General features: G+C 39.5%; 1 protein-coding gene across 10 annotated transcripts in view; it reads left to right on the top strand.

Moving 5' to 3' along the window:
- Window positions 1-23,150, top strand: part of EPS15L1 (epidermal growth factor receptor pathway substrate 15 like 1) — a 46,482-nt gene that overhangs the window by 13,609 nt on the left and 9,723 nt on the right. For 4 of the 10 annotated variants that reach the window (XM_015651756.2, XM_015651755.2, XM_015651760.2 and 1 more), the window contains 11 exons: window positions 84-169; window positions 534-606; window positions 1,115-1,276; window positions 2,107-2,304; window positions 2,567-2,731; window positions 4,672-4,798; window positions 4,924-4,974; window positions 5,367-5,503; window positions 6,557-6,617; window positions 6,988-7,070; window positions 8,587-8,719. In XM_015651756.2, the coding sequence (XP_015507242.1) occupies window positions 84-169; window positions 534-606; window positions 1,115-1,276; window positions 2,107-2,304; window positions 2,567-2,731; window positions 4,672-4,798; window positions 4,924-4,974; window positions 5,367-5,503; window positions 6,557-6,617; window positions 6,988-7,070; window positions 8,587-8,719 (1,276 nt within the window). Of the gene's footprint in view, window positions 1-83; window positions 170-533; window positions 607-1,114; window positions 1,277-2,106; window positions 2,305-2,566; window positions 2,732-4,671; window positions 4,799-4,923; window positions 4,975-5,366; window positions 5,504-6,556; window positions 6,618-6,987; window positions 7,071-8,586; window positions 8,720-8,828; window positions 10,342-10,908; window positions 11,137-11,543; window positions 11,856-19,384; window positions 19,564-21,607; window positions 22,139-23,150 lie in introns of those variants that run through there. The other 6 variants (XR_004500362.1, XM_033520161.1, XM_015651758.2 and 3 more) reach the window with 6 other exon arrangements.

Below are 23,150 nucleotides of genomic sequence, written 5' to 3'. Positions count from 1 at the left end.
TCCCACCTCTGTCCTCAGCCTTTGTTAAAGGAGGCACTTCTTTTACAACTTGACGTTTTAATAGATTGTTTCATTCTTAACAGGATAGTGCAAGTTCGGTTGGATCAGGAGAATTTACAGGGGTGAAGGAACTGGATGATATTAGTCAAGAAATTGCACAGCTGCAGAGGTAATAGTTGTGGACTGTTAACAAAATCTTGATGTAGAATAACAAAATAAGTCTATAGTATTAATGTGTCAGTTACTTTTATTTTCTTTAGTCATTTTGTCATTATTTGTTGCTGTAATTGGTGATGAATTTCCTAGTGATACCATATAGGCCTATCAGGGGGATTTGGAAGATTGATGATGGGCACGGATGGTATTTTTTTAAAGAATAATTGATACATATGCACCTTTTCTCCTTTAAAGAATACATGAGAACGCAGGCTTGCATTTGTCTGCGTGGTGTTTCCAGAATAATATTTAATTGATTTTTCCATGTGTGGTATTTTTTAACTAATCACAAATACATGTGCTTGTTTATCTGACAGAGAAAAATATTCTCTGGAGCAGGACATAAGGGAAAAGGAAGAATCAATCAGACAGAAAACCAATGAAGTTCAGGTAAAAATTCTGTTTATCATCAGTAGTTTTCATGTTTGTCTAAATAACAAATGGCAATTTAGCATTTTTTCCATCATTCTATCGTTCTTTCTGTCATTCTTTCTTGGGATTTTCCTCTGACTGGCAAGAAAGAATTTATTTTACTGTTCTCCATCAGAGATGTTTTCATCTGATGCTGGCTAATATAAGCATAGTATATGTGAACAGTTTGAAATATCTTCTTGGTTAGTCTTTAGTTAACACTGTAATTTAGGAAATTGTTTGGAAAGTATTGGTTTTGATAATTGGGATGGCTCAATACCATGTGCTCTCCCTTTTCCTTCTTGTGAGCAGTGATTTATTTCCTGATGTCTTACACAAGTTCCTGCAGAAACAAAACAGGCCAATGTAGGGTGTAGCCTATATGTTGTAGAAAATAGTCTGAATTTTGCCAAGCTCTTTGTCTGTGGCTGATCCTTCCTTAAGACAACAGCTAAATGTGGGTTACAAGTTGCGGAATTTTCTTCAGGAACTGCAAAATGATTTAGACAGGGAAACAAGTAGCCTGCAAGAGCTGGAAGCTCAAAAACAGGATGCCCAAGACCGCCTGGATGAGATGGACCAGCAGAAAGCCAAACTGAAAGATATGCTGAATGATGTAAGGCAGAAATGCCAGGAAGAAACACAGGTGGTAAGTGTATGTTAATTCTGGACCTGCTCAAGAGTAATATGTCTTCTGTTGAGGGAAATTATATTTGTTTAATGAATAAGCTTGCTTGCTTGCTTGGTTTTTACCATGAGCAGTAATTTCCACACATAATATAGAGGTCCAAGAAAGGATTTTGCTATCCTCAATACCTTTCATAAAGGTCATAAATGAAAGGTTGAACCCGATGATCTCCAGGGTTCTCTTTCTACAGGAACTGTTGTTGTTCTGAGAATATATGAAACATTGATTCAGCCTCATAGGGCAGTTGAAAGTCAGTAGTCCTAACCCATGAGACTGTCCATGGCAGTGGTGCTGGTTTTGATCACACTGAGTGTTATCAGGATTGAGTTTTCAGGTGGATGCAATTGCCAATGGAAATGGATGTTACATTAAGGTAGAAACTTACTGTGTAAGGAAGTCATGTAAGAAAGTGTATAAGGAAGGTTATAAGCAACTCTGTAATTTTAACTCTTAACAGAGTTAAAAATCAAGCTCAAACTACTTGATAAATATTTGAATGGAACCAAGTTCTGAAGGTGAACATCTAGGAAACAGCTTTTGATTACCTTTATGAGTAGTGGAGTATTTCTGTGATTTAAAATAGTAACTCATTCTTGGTCTTATTGAAGGTGTTTTATCAAGGATTTTGTGTAACATCAGAAGCAGCATGCATTTCTTCATAATAAGTTCTAAATATTTTCCTTAGTAGTTGATAGGTTGCTTTACCACTTTCTGTTACTTACTATAAATTCAGTTTAGTATGCCCCATTTATTCCAGATTTCTTTCTGATTTTTCTACTATGTTGTTCCAGATTTCATCGCTAAAAATGCAGATTCAGTCTCAGGAATCAGATTTAAAACTACAGGAAGATGACCTTAATAGAGCAAAAGCAGAGCTGAATCGCCTCCAGCAAGAGGAGACTCAGCTAGAGCAGAGTATCCAGGCTGGAAAAGTGCAGCTTGAAACAATAATCAAATCTTTAAAATCAACCCAGGAAGAAATAAACCAGGTATTCACTGGTTATACTTTATAGAATTTTTTACTTCTTGAAATGCTGAGTTGAAAAATTATTTTTCAGAGGAGGAAAAAGTCCTGGTTCCTGAAATAAGCCTTCATAGCTCGTGTTTAGTAGGTTAATTCCTGGTCTAAGTTAGGAAGCATTCAATTCTGGTGGGGATAAAATGCAACTGTCAGGCACCAGTTTTTAAGGAGACTATAAGAATGACAGTGTTGCTGAGTGTGTAATATGCTAAAGCATTTTTCCTTCTCAGGCAAGAAGTAAACTCTCTCAGCTGCAAGAGAGCCATCGAGAAGTGAATAAAAGCATTGAAGAATACAATGAAGCTCTCAATGGGATTCATGGTGGGAGTCTGACAAATTTAGCAGACATGAGTGAAGGCCTTGGGCAGACAGAAAGAAGCAATTATGGAGCTGTGGTAAAAAAAAATACTGTTTAGTATATTTTACACTAATGAAGCTTCTGACTTGCACCTAATCTGAAGTATTGTTTAGTCGGTATTTGTCCCATGCTCTTGCGGATTTGTAACCTTCCACATGTTCAGTCTCAGGACAGAGATGGGGCTTTGTTTCCAGCTCAGGTGTTCTGTTTTTTCTTGTGTGTTGTCCAGTTTACCAAGGCGAAATCCTCTCATGCTGTAAATTTCCCTTTATCGTGTATTTCCTTCTTATTTCCAGAAGAAGCTCTAAAAATTTCTACTTTATAGTGAGATATATTTATTACATATCTTATGTTCCCTTTCCAAAAGGATGGTTCTCTTTTGCTTAAATAATTCCAACATCTTATTTCTCTTCTTTTTTTTTTTATTTTCTTTTTTTATTACGTTTTTATTTAATCAGCATTTTTTCCCAAATCATGAAATCTTTCACATTCTTTAACATTTTTCAAGTCAATTTCTTTTGAATATCTAATGTCGATTTGGGTATTCAATAATCCTCTAAATCACAAGAATTTTCTTTTGTTTCTTAAGCCTGTTTCTTGTCTTAAGACAAGATAGAAGTTTCATACTTGCTTGATTCTGCTTGCACATCTACATGGCCCTTCCTCATTATGAAAACATGTTTACCCTTGTAAGCACAGTATTTGTTATGTGTTTAGTATGAAGTTAAATATATAATGTGTTAGTAAATATTTACCAGCCGTTGCTGCCTTTCTGCAGTACTTTACGCTTGATCAGTAAAAACAAACTGCTCAAAAGAAGAGCAGTGTAGATAAAAAAAAGCCAGTACATTGAGAAACATGTACTTAAAGGTCTTAAAACACTTTAGTGCTTAGTTTCTGTGCTTGCATAAATAGATTTAATTTCCAGTGAAAATTTCCTGATATTTCACTTACTGGCAAAACCTAGGAGCCACTTACTGGCAGAAAACACCAGTCTATGTTCATAGCAATTTTTTTTAAACCGTTGTGCCATTTTCCTGTTTCTCAATTCGGCCTTCCTCTTCCTTCTCTCTCCACCTCCCTCCCCCTATTCTGAGAAGTATTAATAGGGATGTTTTCATTTACGTCTTGTAAAGGGATGAAAGAAATCCTGTCTCTTTCTGGTGTTGGGGGCAGTGTAAGTGGGTAGTTGTTTTTGGATATTCCTTATGGTGGGTTGGAATGGCTCTCGTTGTCCCTGGAATTCTGCTGTGCAGGAGTTGTCTGCTCTTGGCGCTTCATCAGAGACCTCCAAACCAGACCTAAGCCAGGGATATCGTGGAAATGAATGTTATGAAGAGGTTTCATAACTTCAGCTTGCTGCTTGTTCATACGCAGGGTATTTTCTGCAACTTGACAAATGTAGATGTGGCCTCTGCTGAGAAACCTCTTGTCATCAAAATGTTGGGGTGACTCTTCCTACATGAAGTGCTTTATCATGGGAAATCACTATTTGGAGCTTTAAGCTCAAAGATGAGATAACAAGAAGCAATCTAGTATCTGACTACTCAGTAGTAATTTGTTGTAGTTGTAGTCCACAGATTATTGATGTATCCTTTCCTTTTAAATAAGTGTCTTACCTGAAGCTGAGCTGTAATGGCGGGGGGAGAATTTTTGGGTAGTGTGATGTTTGGGGTTACTTTGCTTTTGTTATTTAAATGTTTGAGAGTTGAATATATTAATATTAGCAACAGTTTAACATTTAATTGCTATATGTACTGTTATCTTTTGGTTCCGTGTAGCCTTGGGATACACGTTTCATTCTGCTGTATAGTTACTTCTACTTGGAAGTCACATATTCAGGAAGTTCTATAGGAAGTAATTTTCAAGACTAAAGGTTAAACAAGATCCAAGATAGCATACAATTTCTGCTAAATGGGTAACTGGACGTTTTTATCATGACAAGCCGCTGTGAAGTTTCTCCTCTTATATTTTTAGGATGATCCATTTAAGAATAAAGCCTTAATGTTTACCAATAATACACAAGAATTGCATACAGACCCATTCCAGTCAGAAGATCCTTTCAAATCTGATCCATTTAAGGGAGCAGACCCCTTCAAAGGCAGTAAGTGACATCTAAGTGCTTATCTAAGACCTTGAAGTCCAATTGTTGAATAAATTATATTTTCGCAAACTTTTAGCATCTTGCTAATTAGTCGATAAAACAAATTGTTTTTCTCTTCTACTTAGGTGACCCATTCCAGCATGATCCTTTTGCAGAACAACCACCTGCTCCAGCAGGTAATAGCCCTTTTTAATGACAGTACAGATATAAACAATTTGTAGCCAAACACAAATATTAACAAACATGAAGAAAGCATAAAGGTTTCCCTGTCTTCACACTTTTGGTTTGTATGTGGGAACATAGAAACTCAGCAGGGTGTGCATTCAGAATCAATATGTTTAATGAGAAGTGTGTAACTATTGAGTCTGAAAGCTTCATATAAGCATCTACTTGTTCAAACTTAGTAAATACCCTCGGTAGAGTGGTCCCTGGAAGTCTTATCAGATTTACCAAAACACTGTATGTTTGTTTAGGAAAAATGGTACGAGGGAGTATGAGGTCAAATATAGAATGTTCCTTATAGATGCACTTGTGCTACATTCTGTTTACCTTTTAATGTTCCTTCTAGATCCCTTTGGAGGAGATCCATTTAAGGAAAGTGACCCATTTCGTAGTTCTGCCCCTGAGGATTTATTCAAGAAACAGGTGAAGAGTGATCCATTTACCTCCGATCCATTCACAAAAACCCCCACTTTACCCTCAAAGGTCAGTCATTTTTAAATCTACACTTAATAGTTTTCTTTACTATTGACAGACTTATTGTCTGAAAGCTAAAAGGAGTGAAGTCACACCAAATACTTTTTTTCTAACTGATGAAATATTATTAATTGTAGTCTTAAAATGTAAGTATGGATTGTTAAGGCAATCAGCAGTGTTCTTTCTGGTTCCGTGATAATGGAACGTTCATCATGAAGGTATTGGTAGCTGGCTATTTTTTCTCTCTGTTGGGAATTTCAAGCCAGCAGCAGCCAGGCATTCCCACCATTCCCTCCATTCCGTAGATTTGTGATAGTAAATGAGATGGAGGAACTGCTCTGGCTAAAGGATTCCTAAACCCTCAGCAGATGCTGAAGCTTTTATTTTTTCTCATGTATTCAATAGGGACTGCACAGAACACACTTGTTAGAGCCATAGTCACAGTTCTAAGCTATCCCGATGTACATGTGTGTGTTTGTTTGGGGGGCAGTATGAATTTTTTTTGTTTTGTTTTGTTATTACTATTTTCCTCGCTCTTACGCAGTTCACTGAGTGTTGCTACCCAAGACCGGTTTCATTTAGTGGGAAGTTAGTTCGTCTTGCACTATAGGATTGTTATAGGATTTCTTTTAAATAAAACCTAATTTGTCAAACTGAAGAGAAACTGTAAAAACCATCTGTTTTAAAAAGAAGTAGTATACAGACTCTCTGAATTAATAATAATATAAATGCATAACCCGCATATTCTGTCTCTGTTGCTTAACGACTGAACACTTCTGGGTGTATTTTCTTATTTTGCCTGGGTACCTAATGTTGTATATATTTCAGCAGGATGCTCTTCTCACTGGTAGGTAACTGGTGTTGTGTTCAAGGCTATCAGTAGCCAAATAGACTAATAACGTACATTTCATATAATCAGTTGATTTTATCCTACTCTGTCTGCTGAATAGAGTGGTCTGAAATTGGAAATTATTTGTCTTAAAGCAAGAGATTTTGATAGGGATGAAAAGGTAAGTGCGCAGTCCAGCAGAAAAATAATTGTGTGTATCTGTTCTTATTTAGCCTGACCCTTTTGAAAGCACTGATCCTTTTACGTCTTCCAGTATCTCTTCAAAAGGTCCAGGTAAGAAGTAAACATTTTCACATGAAGATGTATAAGGAGGTATCTTTTCATGAGACAAGAGTCAAATATAAGAGTTGAGAATAAAGCGTCTTGTGAACCGTTAGTGAAAAGCGTCATGGTCTTGTTATAGTTCATGAAGACTGTCTTTGTGGCACTAGATGTGTCGCTTTTTTCTTCTTGTATTTTCCCTCCAAACAACTGGTGGAAAATCTATTGTTTAGTGGAATTCTCTTTTAACATCTCATGACAAGTCAAAATGCAGGTGTGTTTTAATCACCTGCCTAGTTTTGTGCTTCATTGGCATCAAGCATTCCTTGTAATTCTTAAGTATTATTCAAACTAACTTTTTTTCCCTATGTATCTGTTCCAGATCCATTTGGAGCACTGGATCCATTTGGAAGTGGTGCTTTCAGTGGTGGTGAGGGATTTGCAGACTTCAGTCAGATGTCAAAGGTATAGGTTAAAAGGAAAACAACTGTCCTTTTAAAACTGTATGTACAGACACCTCTTTAAAGAGTGTGATACGGTTGTAACTTTTCAGCTGACAGTCTGGTTTTGTTCATTTTTTTCCAATCAGCCTCACCAATTATATAGCAAAGAATTTTCAAACCATGTCAGATATGGCAGTCTTACTAAGACAGGTAGATTTAGTAAGGATAAATAAGCTTTTCACAAATATTTTCAAATACTAGATCATAAAAAGAAATTAATTTGTAGTTTTGACTTGTAAGAAGAGGTCGTTGTTGCGAATATTAATATATTTCAGTGTCCAGCCTTCATCTAAGCCCTGGAATTTGCCAAGTGTTTGGTGCTTAGTTACTTCATAGTAAGTATCCTTACTTGTTTCTAAACTTACATAAAATTATTAAGGTTGGATAAGATCTCTAAGACTTGACTCTATGAGTCCAACTATTAATGAAACACTATACTACTAAGTATATGTAAACTAACCTTACTCCGCTCTTAAGAGTCAGTCTCTCACATGTTTTCAATGGGCAATTTCTGTTCGTTTTAAACAGCAGATGAAGAAAAAGGTTCAGGACACACATGAAAAAAAAATGGATCATTGGAAATGTCTTGGTCTGCTCTTACTTTCCTGTGGTGGAATTTGTAATTTACCGTTAACATCAGTGCCCAACTCCTTACATTAGTTCTACAGTAACACTCGAACACTGTAGAGTAAACGCTAAAAATAAAATAGGCAATCATTTTACTTTGAGTAATTGCATTTCTTGGTGGTGTATTTTTTTACCTCCCCTAACTTTTACTATTTTGGGGAGGGTTTTAGCTCTCCACTAGATGGCAACAACGTTTACCAATAGACATGGCTGGCTTGAGATAGAAACTTTAGCAAAGGTTTGACTGCAATTTTTACCTTTGCTCACAAAATTCCTCTTTCTTCATTTCACAATGATACATTTCCCTGTGTGGCATAATACTTGTGTGATTCTTAATCAGTAGGACAGTCCTTTAGAAAAGCCGTCTGAATATGGGAGGATTCAAACACATGCATTCAGATGTTCCCTAAAGTTTTGCTGAAAAGTCAGGGTTAGGTGTATAACTTCAGAAAAGCTTGGAATAAAGTTATCCCTTCTTCAGTGAGCGGTGTTTTTCCAGGTTCTGTCACAGTTCTGTTTATCAGAGTGAAGGTCAGGCTGTGGTATGACTGTTCATTGCCAAATAGTAAAAACGTAGTTTTACTTCCTTTTATTTGCTCATCAGGTGTTTTGCTACAACTAGAAGTTCTAGAAGAACTTAAATGATTAAGAGCAAAAGGTCCTTTGAATGTTAATGTTAATCTTAGCACCTCTGTCATTGAGCATTAGCTTCCTACAACACTGACAATTCTGTACATCTGCCCTCAGGTTTTGAAGTTAATGCTCTTCCTTGAATTAACCTGTAGCTTTGTGAAACCACAGGTATTCTACAGCATGCTTACATCCCTTTTCTTTTATTTTTTCTCATGTAGTCAATAGCTTCAGACCCTTTTGCCTCCTCTTTTGGAGGGGCGGGATTCACAGATGACCCTTTCAAAAGCAAATCAGACACACCAGCTTTACCACCGAAGAAAAATGTCCCTCCGCGACCCAAGCCACCCAGTGGTAAGGAGGTTTTCTTTTTTTAAAAGCTGCTGCTTTCAATTTATAGTGGATTTCTGGACATAAGAACAAGTTGACAGTGTACTATCTATCTTATATTTCAACCATGGAGGAAGATACGACGTTGTCAGTAAATCGACAAAACTATCAGTAAACTGGACAGCAACTCTTCAAACTGGAAAACAGGTGATGAGAGAGTGCTATGACAGATCCATAAAGTCACATGCAGCAGGAAAAAACAGGGGAAAACCCGCTGTATTTTCAAAGTAGGCAATACGTAAGATTAGTAAATGGCATCTTTAAAATAAAAAGGTCCGTTTCTATACGGTAATCTAAATTTACGATTTATTTCTATGTTTGCCATAGAATATGGCGTATGCAAAAAAGTTTAAATGGTCTTTTAAAAACCTCTAGATAATTTTCAGAAGAAACAGAGGCAATGGGAGTGTCCCAAAAGCCAAAATACTGGCTCTAGCTCCTTTGTAGCCGAGTAGCAAGGCAGTCTGACTGTGGCTGAATCTTTATCTTGTTTTGATGTTCTTTCTGAGGCGTCTGCCACTAAATACTAACAAGAACAGGCTACACGGATAGATAGACCTGTCCTGATCTGTCTGTTCCAGGTAGGATCATTCTTGCATTTGCACATTACTGCATGAATTAAACAGAAAACACTTCCTGAATATATATGGCTTTGTTCCTGCTTAATTTCCACTATTTATGGAAATCTGGGAGATACATAAATCTCACTAATTGAAAATAAGATCTCTTAGCTGAGCTTCAATTTCTGTTCTCTCTGGAGTTGTTTTTAAGATATTCAACTACCAGTGAATCTGTTTAAAGAACTGAAGCCATGTAGTTTCAAGTCTCCTTTTAACAAAAGTGGTAGAGTTCAGTTGATATTAAGAGGGAACTTTCAGGTGGCTTAAAAAAAACAACAAAAGCTGCTTATGGATAGGCACAGAATTTTGCACTAAACACGTTGATCATCATGTAGTATTTTTATATATCCACAGACAGTATTAGGAAGCATAGTATGAAAAGAACAGATCCATGCTTAATGTCTCCCGCACTGTGTGGGTTCTCCGCCTTTCTGCTGGTGCATTTTGGAGCAGAGCATGCAGCCCATTTGTGATGGGTATTGTTGATCTGGCTGGTTTTGCAAACCAGCAAATGCAGTCCTTGGATAATCTGAAAAGTGCTTACTTATTACAAGGTATCCTTAATGTCTTTACCTATCCCATAAATTGAGCCAAGATATGAAAGATACCTCTTCACATGGTAGACTTAAAAGCAGACCATTGCAGCAGCATCAGTTTGTTCCTGTTGCTGTGATTGTTGCTTAAGAGATGATAGTGCACCCTAAAACCCTGAAAGCAACAAATGAGAGGTTTCTTGAAGGTGAGAATTGATGCAAACTTGTCAGGAAATGCTCTAGGATTGTGGAAAAGCCCTTGAAGCAGTTTGTTCCATGCTTACTTTGTATATTTTCTACTTCTGATGTACTGAAGAGCTTTCAGTAAATAAAAAAAAAAACCCCACATAATATGTCATGTTGGCAGATATCAATCACTAGGACAGACATAAATAAAAGGAAAAATAAATAAGCTGAAGGGAATCTTATTTGACACAGTGAATGATATTATTTTTCTTTATTCGGTTTTCAAGGACAGAATACAAGTGGCCATCTTTCAAAAACATGTCTACGTAAAATGTTATAGTGTTAACAGGGCCTATATAAAGTTGGATTATTCAAATAAATACTACATATACCCAAGTAATCTTTTATATGTGGTTTATTTCTATTCCTTGTTAGAAACATGATTACTCTTAGCAAATTGCACTGTAGTAGTAGCAGCAAAGGTGAGTAGTGACTCACCTACATGAGGGATTTGGGATTTTCTGTGTCCTCGTTCCCTCTTTTGTACATACTGAGGAATTTGATGAATTTTCAGCTTTATTAATATGTTTTTACTTTAGACCTGTGCACTCAGCCTTTAATCAGTTGGTTAAAAATGGTCTGAGTGTGTCTCTCCCTCCCTTCTGGGGAGAGAGAATATTTGTGATGTTCTGCTGCTCTACCAAAAGCAAATGTTGTTATGATAAAATAGACTAAGGAGGAAACAACAGGGTTTTTTTTAAAGCAAATGAGCCTCGTGTGCTTATACAGTTCTACTCCTCCCTTCCTTCCACAGCTAAGGCAATCTTCAGTGGTTACTTGAAGCATGAGAAATTATATAGTAATATACTCCGATTGTAGCAAGAGATAAAGGCATAAAATGTGTGTTAGAATGGGCTTAGCAAACAAACAACAGACAAGAAACTTCCGTTGTTTCTTACCTTTCTTATTGGTCTATTTAATTAAAAAACAACTAAGTGATAAAGATCTTTCTGAAGGTTGAATAAATTCTAGTTATTACCAGATAAACCTGTAATTTGCCTTTCTGTTCCATGCTCGTACTCTTTTTAGTAAAACTGTTCTTTGGGGCGGTGGCGGGGGGAGGTGTTTAATATTGAAAAACACTTCTGTGGTTTGGTTGCATTTTGGTAGGCAGGTGCAAAAAGCTCTAAAAGAAAACTTGTCTTCAAACCTCTGTAGTCAAGTAGAAAATATAAATACTTTCACAGAGCATTGGAAACTGATTTCCCAAGTAGCTGATAATGGAAACTAAACAGGGTCCACCAGGCATTGTTTCTGATTATGCCTGATTTGGTCCTTTTCTGTATGGGAAGCTTTTGCATGTGACATGCAAACATTGTCTGATAATCTGTTCAGGGATTGCACACTGTCCTGGACCAAAGTGTTCCACAGTTCTCACCTTGCCCGCAGGTCTCTGTTTTGTCCAGATGAATGATGAGTTTGGCATCAAGTCTTATTCCTTCATGAAAACAAAGGAAGAGCAAACACTTGGAGCTGAGCACAGGATCAAGGGAAACACTTAAAATAATGGCATGTCCTGAGTTGGAAGGGACCCGTAAGGATCATGGAGTCAAACTACTGGCCCTGCACAGGACACCCCAACAATCTCACCCTCTGGCTGAAAGCATTGTCCAAACACTTCTTGAGCTGTCACGGCGTTTAGGCTGCGACCCCTGCCTTGGGGAGCCTGGGCAGTGCCAGCAGCCTCGGGGGGAAGAACCTTGCCCTGAGATCCATCCCAAGCCCTGGCACAGCTCCAGCCCTTCCTGGGCTCCTGTCCCTGTCCCAGAGCAGAGCTCAGCCCCTGCCCCTCCGCCTCCCCTTGGGAGGAGCTGCAGCCCCCGAGGAGCCTCCCCTCAGTCTCCTCTGCTCCAGCTGAAGGAGCCAAGTGCCCTCAGCTGCTCCTCAGAGCCTTCCCCTCAAGACCCTTCCTCATCCCTGTATCTGTCCCTTGGACACTCTCTAACACCTTTAGATCCTTCTAATCTTGTGGAGCCCAAAGTGCCCCCAGCACTCAAGGTGTGGCCACCGTAGAGCAGAGCTGGAGAATCCCCTCCCTTGACTTGCTGATGATGTTTGGCCTGGTGCCCTCCAGGACATGGTGATGCTTTGGGCTGCCAGGGCACACTGGTGACTCAGAACTAACTTGCCACCAACCACAGACCTCCAGGTCCCTTTTCATGTGACTGGTCCATAGCCTCTTATGGACAGCCTGTCCAGGCACAGAGGGGTGCCCTGACAGAGGGACAGGATCTGGCACTTGACATGTTAAGTTGGGGATTGCCCAGCCCTTTCCTTTGTTGAGATCTCTCTGCAGCACATCTCTGCCTTCAAGGAGTCGACAGCTCCTCCCAACTGCGTGTCATCGCCAAACTTAGTCTGCCTTCCAGTCCCACATCCAAGTCCTTCATGAGGAAGTTGTACAGGACTGGTCCTGAAACAGAGCCTTTTGGACATGACCTCTGTTTACCATATAGTAATGGTCAGAGCAAAAGGCCTTCAGATGTATCTGGAAAGATCTCTAAAAGGAGTTTGTGGTTCAGGGGAGCTGCTCTCATCTTCAGGCTCTGGACAGTCTTCTCACAGCATGTAGAGAAACTTCTCTGCTGCTTCCAGGGTTGTCAGCAGCAGGATTGCAGTGTGTCATCAGGTCTGGTCCTATACATCCTGACCTGTTTGCTGGCAGCTTGTAAAGAGAAAATGGGTTGGTTGTTTTGATTTGCTTGTTTTTAGTTGATATTTGGGTTTTTTCACAGCTGGAATATTGAGGAGCAGCTGTGACCTGAATGTATTAGCAGATAGTTCAGTTCACAGCTCTCTCTGATTCGTTCTATTAGGCAGTGATAGGCAAACCCTTATTGTGTGGCGTGGAATAGGCACCCTTCAGATCCATATCTTTCCCTTCTTCAATACTAAGATAGGCTATGACAATCATGAGATTATTTCATTAGAGTTGTATCTTTGGTAGAATCTCAGCCTTAAGTTTGTTTTGTTCATCATAAATAATTTTCCTTCTTTCTTTCTCTATTGTTGACCAGTCTGTCAAGATCTTTTAGATGTTTCAAAGTCCTGATCTCATCCTTGCTTAGTCCAAGAGAAATCTCATGTTTTTTTTTATGGTAAAATACTCTACTGAGTATTTTTTCAGTATGAGTGTTTAGAGGTTAAGTGCAGAATCTTTAAAGAGAATTGGAGGAGGGTTAATAACTCAGTGAATCCAGTAGAGAATAGCAAGGAGAAGTTGTTCCAGAAGTGGCAAGCCTAGACACCAGTGTACCTCAAAGCTCCAACTTAGTGTTCATGGAAAGATTTGGAAAATCACTGTCTCTGTCCTGTACATGGTTTAAGATCCTCTTTAGGTTGAGGAAGATCAGCCAAGAAAAAGTTCTTTAGCTCTTCTGACAAGACTGTTCTAATGAAAATCCCCAAGAAAGTGTGTGCGTGTTCTTTATCTTCAGGAAGGTATTCATCTCCATGAAGTTCTTAATGCACATTCGGTTTCATAGGGCTCCCCTAGGACTTGGCTGGAGTAATTCGTTGTTCACCAGGTGCTAGTGGAGAACTTGCACTGGAGAACTCGTCTAACTGGAGAGGAGTCGAACGTTTTGTAAATTTATTGATGTTCTATCTTGAATAATGCTCAAAAAGCACCAAAGAAATGCCAGTGCTTTGTGTAATGAGCTATGATAAACAGAAAGCAAATAATAGTAACGTATCTCGGCATTCTTAAACAAAGGTGCCCTGTGACAAGGATTTATATTCCACTGCACATCATTTTCTCAAACTCCCGTAAAACATTGCTGAGTTTTGTAGATTTATAAGTATATTTTATTTTCTGGCAGAGGACTGCCTGTGGTGTTCATCACTACCAAACTTCTGGTTGCTTTCTATTTCTTACGCAGGTTCTCAGGGTTTATGGGACTTCTGTGTAATTAAGGATAAAAAAATCTGAAAGAACTGGTAGACTGAAACCTGTCAGTTAAAATGGCTCTTGTAGGTTCTCACAGATTAAAAATTATGTTTTCTGCTGTGAGCTGCAGATTGAAATCAGTCAGAGTTCACCGCTAACTAGTTTCTAGGTAAAAGTTGTTGATTACAGAACGAGAGAAACAGATTTTTTTTTTCTTTTTTTCTTTTTCTTTTTTTTTTTAAAGTACAGGAAGTTGCTGTGTGGGTGTCAGTGATTGGGTTATAAGTAAAATGCTCTAGTGCTTTGATCGTGGGACGTAGTGCTTATGCCCCACCCTTACCACTTCCTTTCAGTGCAGCCCCATGCATTCCACATTGCGGTTATAGCAGTGCTGTTAACCAATGACAGTAACCACTACTGACAAGCATCTGACACATTACTCTCTATGCTCTGGACTCCTTGTCATGCCTTCAAGTTCCTGAAGGAAGCCACTCTATATCCAGGGAGGACAAACGACACTTGACCCCTCCTATTACAGCAGGCCATGCCTTGCCTTACTGTAATCCTGTACATTAAAGATGTGAGGAGAAGACACAGGCATTGAACTGTGTGGTGCTGTATCTGCCTTTTGTATGCCCTTTCGGACACAAGAGTCCTTTCCCCATCAAGTTAGCACCACAACAGGGATTTGTGACCTGGCTTCCGAGGGAACAAGACACACCGAGTTGTAGGATACAATCAGTTCCCAATGATGCATTGTCTTGGGTTTTACTACTGAGTATTCCTGTAAGGCCTCCTTAGGGATGAGAGGTAACTCACATACCCAAGTGTCAAAGAGATAGATTAGTGCCTTTAAAGCTGCTGGTGCATTCAGTGACCCATGCTCCATATCTGCCACTCAGTATTCCTGCATGGTACTGAAATGACAGGATACAGTCGGTGTCACCAGGTACTAGTTGGCATCCTCCAAACAAATGTTACTGGCCGTGCTCAGCTAATAATGGGGAACGTTCCAGGGGAACGTGGCTGCCAGAGAAGCTCAGAGTCAACATTTTTTGCCATCATTGAGTTCTTGGATGAATGTGATTCTGCCTTAATCCTGATTCCAGGAGTGATGGATGAACTGCCCAAATTTCAGGATGCATGGAGAACCCTAGAACTGGCAGTAGGTTCAAAATGGCTTCTCATGCAAAAGTCACCCTGGAGCCTCCAAACTGGCACTCTGTGTTTCCATGACTTGCATTGGCAGCGCTCTTACCTTGCTGCAGAAACATGCTCAATTTTGAGGCAGTATACACAAGGGAAGCCTATCCCTGGTGGAATTCCCAGATTCCAAGTTAAGAGAAGTATTTAGAAAGAAGCTTGAGTATAATGGGCAGGTAGTGTTTACTGAGGAGCAGTGGAGGATGCTTGAATCATTCAGAATCACCCAAGACATAGTGGTCAAGACTCTCAGGACGAAGAGTGAGTCCTCAAGCTCAAGGACCAAAAATGTATCTGTCTCTTGGGTGCCCAGCACAGGAGGGGCATGGAAGTGTTGGAGCGAGTCCAGACAGAGCACCAAGATGATCAGAGGGATGGAGCAGCTCTGCTATGAGGAAGTGCTGAAAGAATTGGGATTTTTTCAACCTGGAGAAGAAAATCTTTGGGCTGACCTAACTGTGGTAATCCAGTACCTGAAGGGAGCCCAGAAGAAAGCTGGAAAGAGACTATTTGCAAGAGCCTGAAGTGACAGGACATGGGGGGATGGCATCACACTGACAGAGAAGAGGGCTGGGTGGGATGTTGGAAAGAAATTCTTCTCTGTGAGGGTAGCAAGACACTGACACAGATTGCCTAGAGAGGCTGTGGCTGCCCCATTCCTGGAAGTGTCCAGGCCCAGGCTGGATGAGGCTTGAAGCACCCTGGGATAGTGGAGGGTGTCTCTGCTCATGGCAGGGGTGGCACTGGATGAGCTCCGAGGTCCTTCCACTGAAACCGTTCTGGGGTTGTGTGATACTAGTGGAAGAACCTTCAGCACAGAGCAGTGTGAAACCTTCAACCTTTTCGTATTTTTTTATTGCTTGCTTATAGTGGTTTTCACTTTTTTAACACTGAAAGAATAAAAGTCCTAAAAACACAGGAAGACAATACATTTTTCAATTTCAGTGTGCTGCTTTCTTACAATGATTATTTAATCCACGCAATTACTCTAACATTCTGCCTTTTTTTAGCTTGTGTAGATGTTATAATTTATATTGTATTATTGTATATTAGTGAATAATGGATGTAGTGAATATTATATTAATAGTGAACTTCTTAAATGCTAATGCACTTTAAAAATTCAGTTTTTCTTTGGGGTGCCAATATGTAAATAGCAGAAAAACACAATGTAACTTGGATTGAATCATAGAATCTCAGACTGATACATGCTGGAAGAGACATTAAAGATCATCCAATTCTAGCCCACTTGCCTTGGGCAGGGACACCTTCCACTAGACCAGGTTGTTCCAAGCTCCATCCAAACTGGCCTTGAACAATTCCAGGGTTGACGAGTCCACAACCACTGAGTAAATTTTAAGGAATAATATATTGAATTCATCCTGTGTAAGAAATAAATTAGTGGAGTTACTTGGCTGCTATTTGAAATACAGATATTAAAATAAATTCCACTGGTAAATTACTATTCCAGACTGGACAGGGGGAGTCTGTCAAAAAACTTCAGCTTTGTTTTGTGATACATTTATTTTTTGTAGCTCTGGTCTGTGATGGCAACTGAATATTGGCATTTCAGAGGTTAGTGGTTAACACCTCTGTGTTAACCTTTTTGAGCTAAGGGCTTCAGTTTTGTTCTCACAGTGTTTTTATTACTTGTTATGGTTTTGAAATGTTAAAATACTGGAAAAGTATAGGGGACAGTAGCCCGCCTTGGGTTAGGAAGCATGACCCTGATCCCCCAGAGAGGCCTGGTTCTGTGGAGCTCCAGACCTCAGTGCAAACACAAAGGTTTTCACAGTGTTTGAGTGACCAGAAATTATTACAAAATAATAGTAATAATGCTGCTGGTAATAAATTTAATCAGTCAAGGTGTTAGGGTTCAGTATTTCACCAAATAAATTATTACAAGACCCCTAGCTATATTTTGCTGTCCTGCGAAAAAAGACCGAAAAGGCTGATTCAGGCAAAAGCTTGCTGATCAGATCGTGTTTTTTCATCTTGCCAGCTAGCTGATAAACAATATTTAAAAAAATAAAAAGGGGTCAGGGGTTTAAGACCTTAACAGGTCTTCAGGATCTTAATATTGTGTTTATTGAACCAGTCTGAAAGCTTATAGCTGCACTGGATGTTGTAATCTATCATCCACAGAAACACTAATTCCCTAATTTGGCGTGGCCATTCTTTGCCTCTTCTTAGAAGTGTGGTTGCAGAAGGCTATTGTTGGCCCCAGAGAAGCTAGAAGTGCAAGAAAAATTACCAGCAGAGCATCTTTTTGTTCAGTTCCTGTAGTGCAGGGAGCTTGCAATGGAAATTGCAGATAGATTTCCCCACTCAAGTGCTCACAGTTATGGAGGGAGCCTGAAAAGAGCGTGTTCTGATGGCACTTTGATCTCAAAGCTTTAATGAGTAGATACCCAGATAATCACACGTATGCAGACATATTCCAGGTTTCCCTGGACCAGGAATGTCCAACTGAAAGTTTTAGATTCACTCTTTGGGGGATGTCTTTTGTACCCTTGGGACCGTTTCAGAAGCCTCTTGCTCCTTCTGTGCATAACCAGCTGCTAGCCCAGCTCAGGGCAGTGCAGGCAATATTTGTGCAGCTTTTGCTGCTCCCTTCCTTTGTGTTTGATGCTTCCTCCTCCTTCATGTCAAAGATAAATATAGTTCTTTTTTGTATGTGTTACTTCTCTAAATTTAAGGCATTTATGGTTTGACTGTTTTTGCAATTTTACACTTATTTTTCATCTTTAAGGCAGCTCAAGAGCACTGTCAAAACACGTTGACCTCATATTGACACTTTACAGTGTGGTAAAGAAAGCTTAGATCTTTGCTACTTTTTGAGTTGGACATACAAATGGATTTCATTAGTTTGTTTGCCTAAGTGTCTCAACTAAATCAAAATTAAGACTTCACAATTTGTTCAGTATCTTACTCATAAATGCAGGCCACAGTCTGAGTGCTTTGTCTTGTGCATTTACTGAGTTCAGTTCTTGAAAGAAAATGATGTCTTGTGAATACTTAGTGTTTGAACGCATCACGTTTTTGTGGACTTTTTTTTTCACTTGCATCGTGTACAGTGTCCCCATGCAGAAGTTTGCTCTATGTGTTTAGTTAGATAAGTTTTAAAAGAAAGAAGCCATGTTAGCAATAATGGATGTAATCAGGAGTTAGCAACAAAAGAAAGGATTGTGTTAATCTGAAAAAAAATAATGTCATATAATTCCCTTAATTTAATTTAGATTTAACTCTAAATTATGTAGATTTATTGAAGCTGTGAGAATCAATCATTTGGTCTAGAGCAGGGTATATAGATTTCTGTTCTTTACTCATTGTGAGATCACGGTTGGGATGTTGGGATGTTTATTTCTGCGTGATACCACACACCTGTTTCCTTAGAACTTTTACAGCACCCAAAGTTATTCAGAAGTACCATGGTGCCTGTTTACCTTTATTTTTCCCCTCATCTGCAACCAAGAGTGAGAAAATCAGCCTCAAAGTTGTGACTGACAGGAAAAGTTTTTTTTTATTTTTTTGTGCGTTCTAGAAGACCTGACAGTTGCATTAGAACACAGGCATCCCTTGTTGTGTAGGATAAATGACTAATGGGTGGAGCACCTGCCTGGCCACAAGCTAAAAATTCCATTCACGCTTTGGTTCTCTTGTTTATGCTGGCCTCTCAGAGTAAAGATATTTCAGTACTGATGGTTGAAAGAGGTTGTCCAGAAGCTGTTTCAGAGCAGATTCAGAGAGAGATTGTTGGGCTGAAGGTGTAATGATTTCTCACCTTTCAAGAAGTTTGTAGATTGTCAGAATATTTCTCTTAAGCAAAAGTTTTCAGTGAACTCAAGGTGCAAACTTTGCAAATATGAAGCAAAAACAGTTCTGAAGGGGTTTTGCATGGGAAAACTTCTCCCTTCTGTTACAAAAAACATGTTGTGATTTTTTGCAAAGAACATTATCAGCAAATAGTTGAGTTTTAAATACAGCATAGAAATAGCCCCTGTTGAAGACAAAGACCCCCAAGTATTCTGTAGAAAATTTAGTTTAACGTAACTAACCTTCAGGCAGAGTTTGAAACTGGTAATCATTTTTCTGTGAGTTTGTAAAGTTCAGTTGATGAAGGTTTTACTCTGCATGACAGGAGGAGCTGCATATTTTTAACAGGATGGTGGAAAACATGCTGAGTAAGTTTGGAATGAGATATAAATTTGGTAAACTACCAAGAGAAAGATGTGCTGGGAGGCACCTGAAGCTTCTTCTGCCATGTGAAAAACAGGAGAGGTGGAAATCCTGGGATTATATATTCAGATACAATCACAGGTATGGACTTAACTCACCCTATCACTCCTTATCCTCTGCAGCACAACTCTGACTTCTTAAAGGATATTTTTCAGTTTAGAAAGTTTCCTGGAAAGGTGCCCTTGTTTAGCGCAAGTTTAAAGTTGTGCCATTTCCACTCTGTCCCATTTGCCCCATGAGCATGATCCATCCAGGCTTCAAAGGCAGGAAAAAGGCTGCTTCTTATCATTCAGCAAGATCCTCTTCTAAGCAGAAAGTCAGACCCAGCACTGAAACATAGAATATTGAGACAGCTCTAAATATTTCGCTTTGTAGTCAATATCTTGTGATTCAGTAAGACAAATTTTGTGTTTGCATCCTACCAGTGAGGTTATATTTGCTTTAAAATACAGATCCCAGCCCTCCAAACTCAAGTTTGCTGTGGGGCATGAAATTAGATAAACCCTTTGTATGGGTGGAGTTCAGTCTAAGTAACAGCACTTGCTGTGGTAAACCATTTTGTTCATCATCTCTTTTTGCTGAAGTGAGTCCTCTGTGTGGTTTGGGTGCACCACTTGGGTAACTGCTGAAACTGCTGTGGTTTCAGAATAGGACCTGTTTTGCTTTTTTCTAAACCTTTTTTCCCTGAAACTATTAGCAGAAAAATCAAATGAGGGTTACAACTGTTTGCCTGCCATACCTCAGAATGATGAGCAGAGTCATGTAAAAATACAATGTTTTCCAGCAAGTAGAAGATTATTGCAATCTTAGTTATGACTGTATTGTGCAGTATTGCAATTTTACCAATGTCCATCAGTACAGCTGGTAACCTTTTACTGTGGTTTGGGTACTTTTGCTTTACGTTATAGAAATCCCGTACCCACATTCCTGACACACTAAACATGGGACTACAAAAATCTTCGTGTAATTTCATGTACACTTGCTATGATGGCAGACTTATACTTGCTGTAAGTCAGCAAAGATATCAGAAAGATAGTGCTGGTGTTATTACTACTAATTTGTGTCTAATATATGAATAAATTTGAACATATAACTGAACCATACAAACTTCTGCCAGGCCTCAAAACCATGTTTGCAGAGTGTGGCAGGATCAAGCAAACTGTAAGCAATGTACAAAGGGCACTAAAAGAAAGAATTGGACTTGGAGTTTGACTGGATGGTCCTCATGGATCTCTTCCAGCTCGAGGTTCTGTGATTGTAGGGCTCATTGAAGATTCTTGTGCATGGTAGGGCTGATGTATTCAAATTAGGTGCTGCCCTTAAAATTGCTCTGCAAAAGATAAACCTGATTGCATAAGGGTTTCCCTCTCACTTTTCAAAATAGAAAAATTATCACTCTATTTTATTCTTTAACATCTAAAAATCTGAAGAAAATGGCACTCAGTGTGTAAAATGAAAGCTTTCAATATTATTAGCAGTAACTCTCATTTCATGGTGGCATTGCATTTCCTCTACAACAAAGTGATTCTTTGTGATCTTTCGTGAAGATGAAGCACGAGAAACCCTGATGCTCTGTGCAGGTTCAAAACCACCTGGGGCTGGCTTTGTGCAAAAACCTTAAACAGGCCACCCGGAAAAACCAGGCTTGCTGAACAAATACGTTGGAAACCCAGTGTTTGTGTTAATAGTCACCAATTCCACATAGTGGTTTTGCTAGCAGAAGATTTAACCTAAGAAAAGGGCATCTTAAAATGGGTCAGTTTTGCCTCCAGCAATCCAAATTGGTTTTGGGCAATACAGGGTGAAGTATGAGGGGGAATTTCCTTGCTAGTAACTGTCAAGAGAAGAGAAATAATGTAGAGGGCTCTTTTTTTGCGTTGAGCAGAAGTTGGAAATGCAGATACTTAATTCTCCAAGGCCAGTTTGGATGGAGCTTGGAGCATCCCAGTCTAGTGGAAGATGTCCCTGCCCATGGCAAGGAGGGTTAGAACTGGATGAGCTTTAAGGTACCTTCCAACCCAAGCCATTCTGAAATTCTGTGACTCTAATTTAAAACAAGTTAAAATAAGTTGCTCTTCTATGTGGAGCATTGCATACGAATGCTGAGTTGCTCATCCCTTGACAGGTTTTTGTGTCCCCTGGCATGGGATGGCTGTGGCAGTGGTGAGATCTGGAGGTCACGGGAACGGGCAGGATGTAAGTGCGACACTGCATTCCAGAGAGCAAAACGTGCCCTGTGAAAAGTCAGGTTGGAGTGAGGGAGGGTCCGTGCTTGTGAGGAGGGCAATTTCCTGTATATTGTGTCACTTCCTTCCATGAACGACAAAGCACTGGCCTCATCTGCCTCACTTTAGGAGTTGCACAGGTGGTTGCTGCCAGGGGATCTGTATATCTACGTCATGTATCTTATCCAGGATGAAGCATGTACTGAACCATGGAAAACAGTGCTGGGTTAGGGTTAGTTTTAAAAGATCTGCTTTATCTTCCAGCTTCAAGGTAGCTGAATCAGTGTTACTTCTAGAAGCTTTTTCAGATCTCATGGTTGTGTTGATAGAATGGCTCCCCAGATCAATGGTCATGCCCCTGAGGCTGCCAGAGATCAAGGAGCATTTGGACAACGCTCTCAGAATGGGATTGTTGTGGTGGCTGTGCAGGGCCAGAGCTTGCACTGGATGATCCCTGTGGGTCCCTTCCAACTATGAATGTGATAGATTCCCTGGGCAGTCTGGAGTACCCTTTAGTTTTAAAAATGTTGAAAAAAATTGTTGAATCTGATGTGTATCTCTTTTGGTCCAGTCTAAATCCATTCACCTTTTTCCTATGGAAGACTTGCAGGACTATGATCAGGTTCCCCTCAAACACTGTCAGGACTAAACAAATCCAGTTTTATCTCCTCCTGCATGTGCCTTGTTTTCCATGTCTCTCTCTGTCTGCTTGTTCAGCTGGGGACTTCTTTGCTTCCCACTTTCTATGCAGCTCAATGTCTGCCAGTGGTGCCTCTGTTGCATCAGAGTCTGACATTGACACTGCACTAATGAGACTCTGCGTGATTTCCTCAGCTCCACATAAACCTGATTTCCTCAGTTCCCTGTATACCCAATTCCTTCAGCTCCCTGTCCACATGTGCCTCTGGCTTTGGGGAATAGAGGCCAGCTGAGCACAAGGGAGGGATGGCTTTTTGGCTGGCCCTGGGGTAGGAGAGGCTGAGCTGGGATTTACTGGAAGTTGCTGGATTGGTAATTTATTTAGTGCAAGCTTGCTGATCTTTATTTCCCTTTGATAAAAGTATTTCCACAGATCTGAGCATATATTACAAAGTTCATGAGCATGTACCAAAGTGCTTTCTGAAAAGCTCCCAGGCTATGACTTAGATGTGCCAAGTACATGCTGAAATTTGGGGATTGATTCCATTTCTCTGTGCTTTCGTGGTGTGTATGTCATAATGAGAATAAATTATAAGATTCCTATTAAATTGGACATTTCAAAACAGCTCTATTACTACAAATAATGTATGGAGTTCAGTTTATTACGCAGGAAGTTGCAAGTATTTGTTTACTTTAAGAATGCTTCTAGATTTTCCTTTATCAAGTTAACACATTGCAATCAAGAATGATCACACAAGGAATATTTTCCCTGGAAGCTGGATGAACACTTGTCAGGAGCAATCT

The sequence above is a fragment of the Parus major genome, chromosome 28 (genome assembly GCF_001522545.3).
Source record: "Parus major isolate Abel chromosome 28, Parus_major1.1, whole genome shotgun sequence".
Taxonomy (NCBI): Eukaryota; Metazoa; Chordata; class Aves; order Passeriformes; family Paridae; genus Parus; species Parus major.
This window is presented reverse-complemented; position numbering and strand designations above follow the sequence as displayed.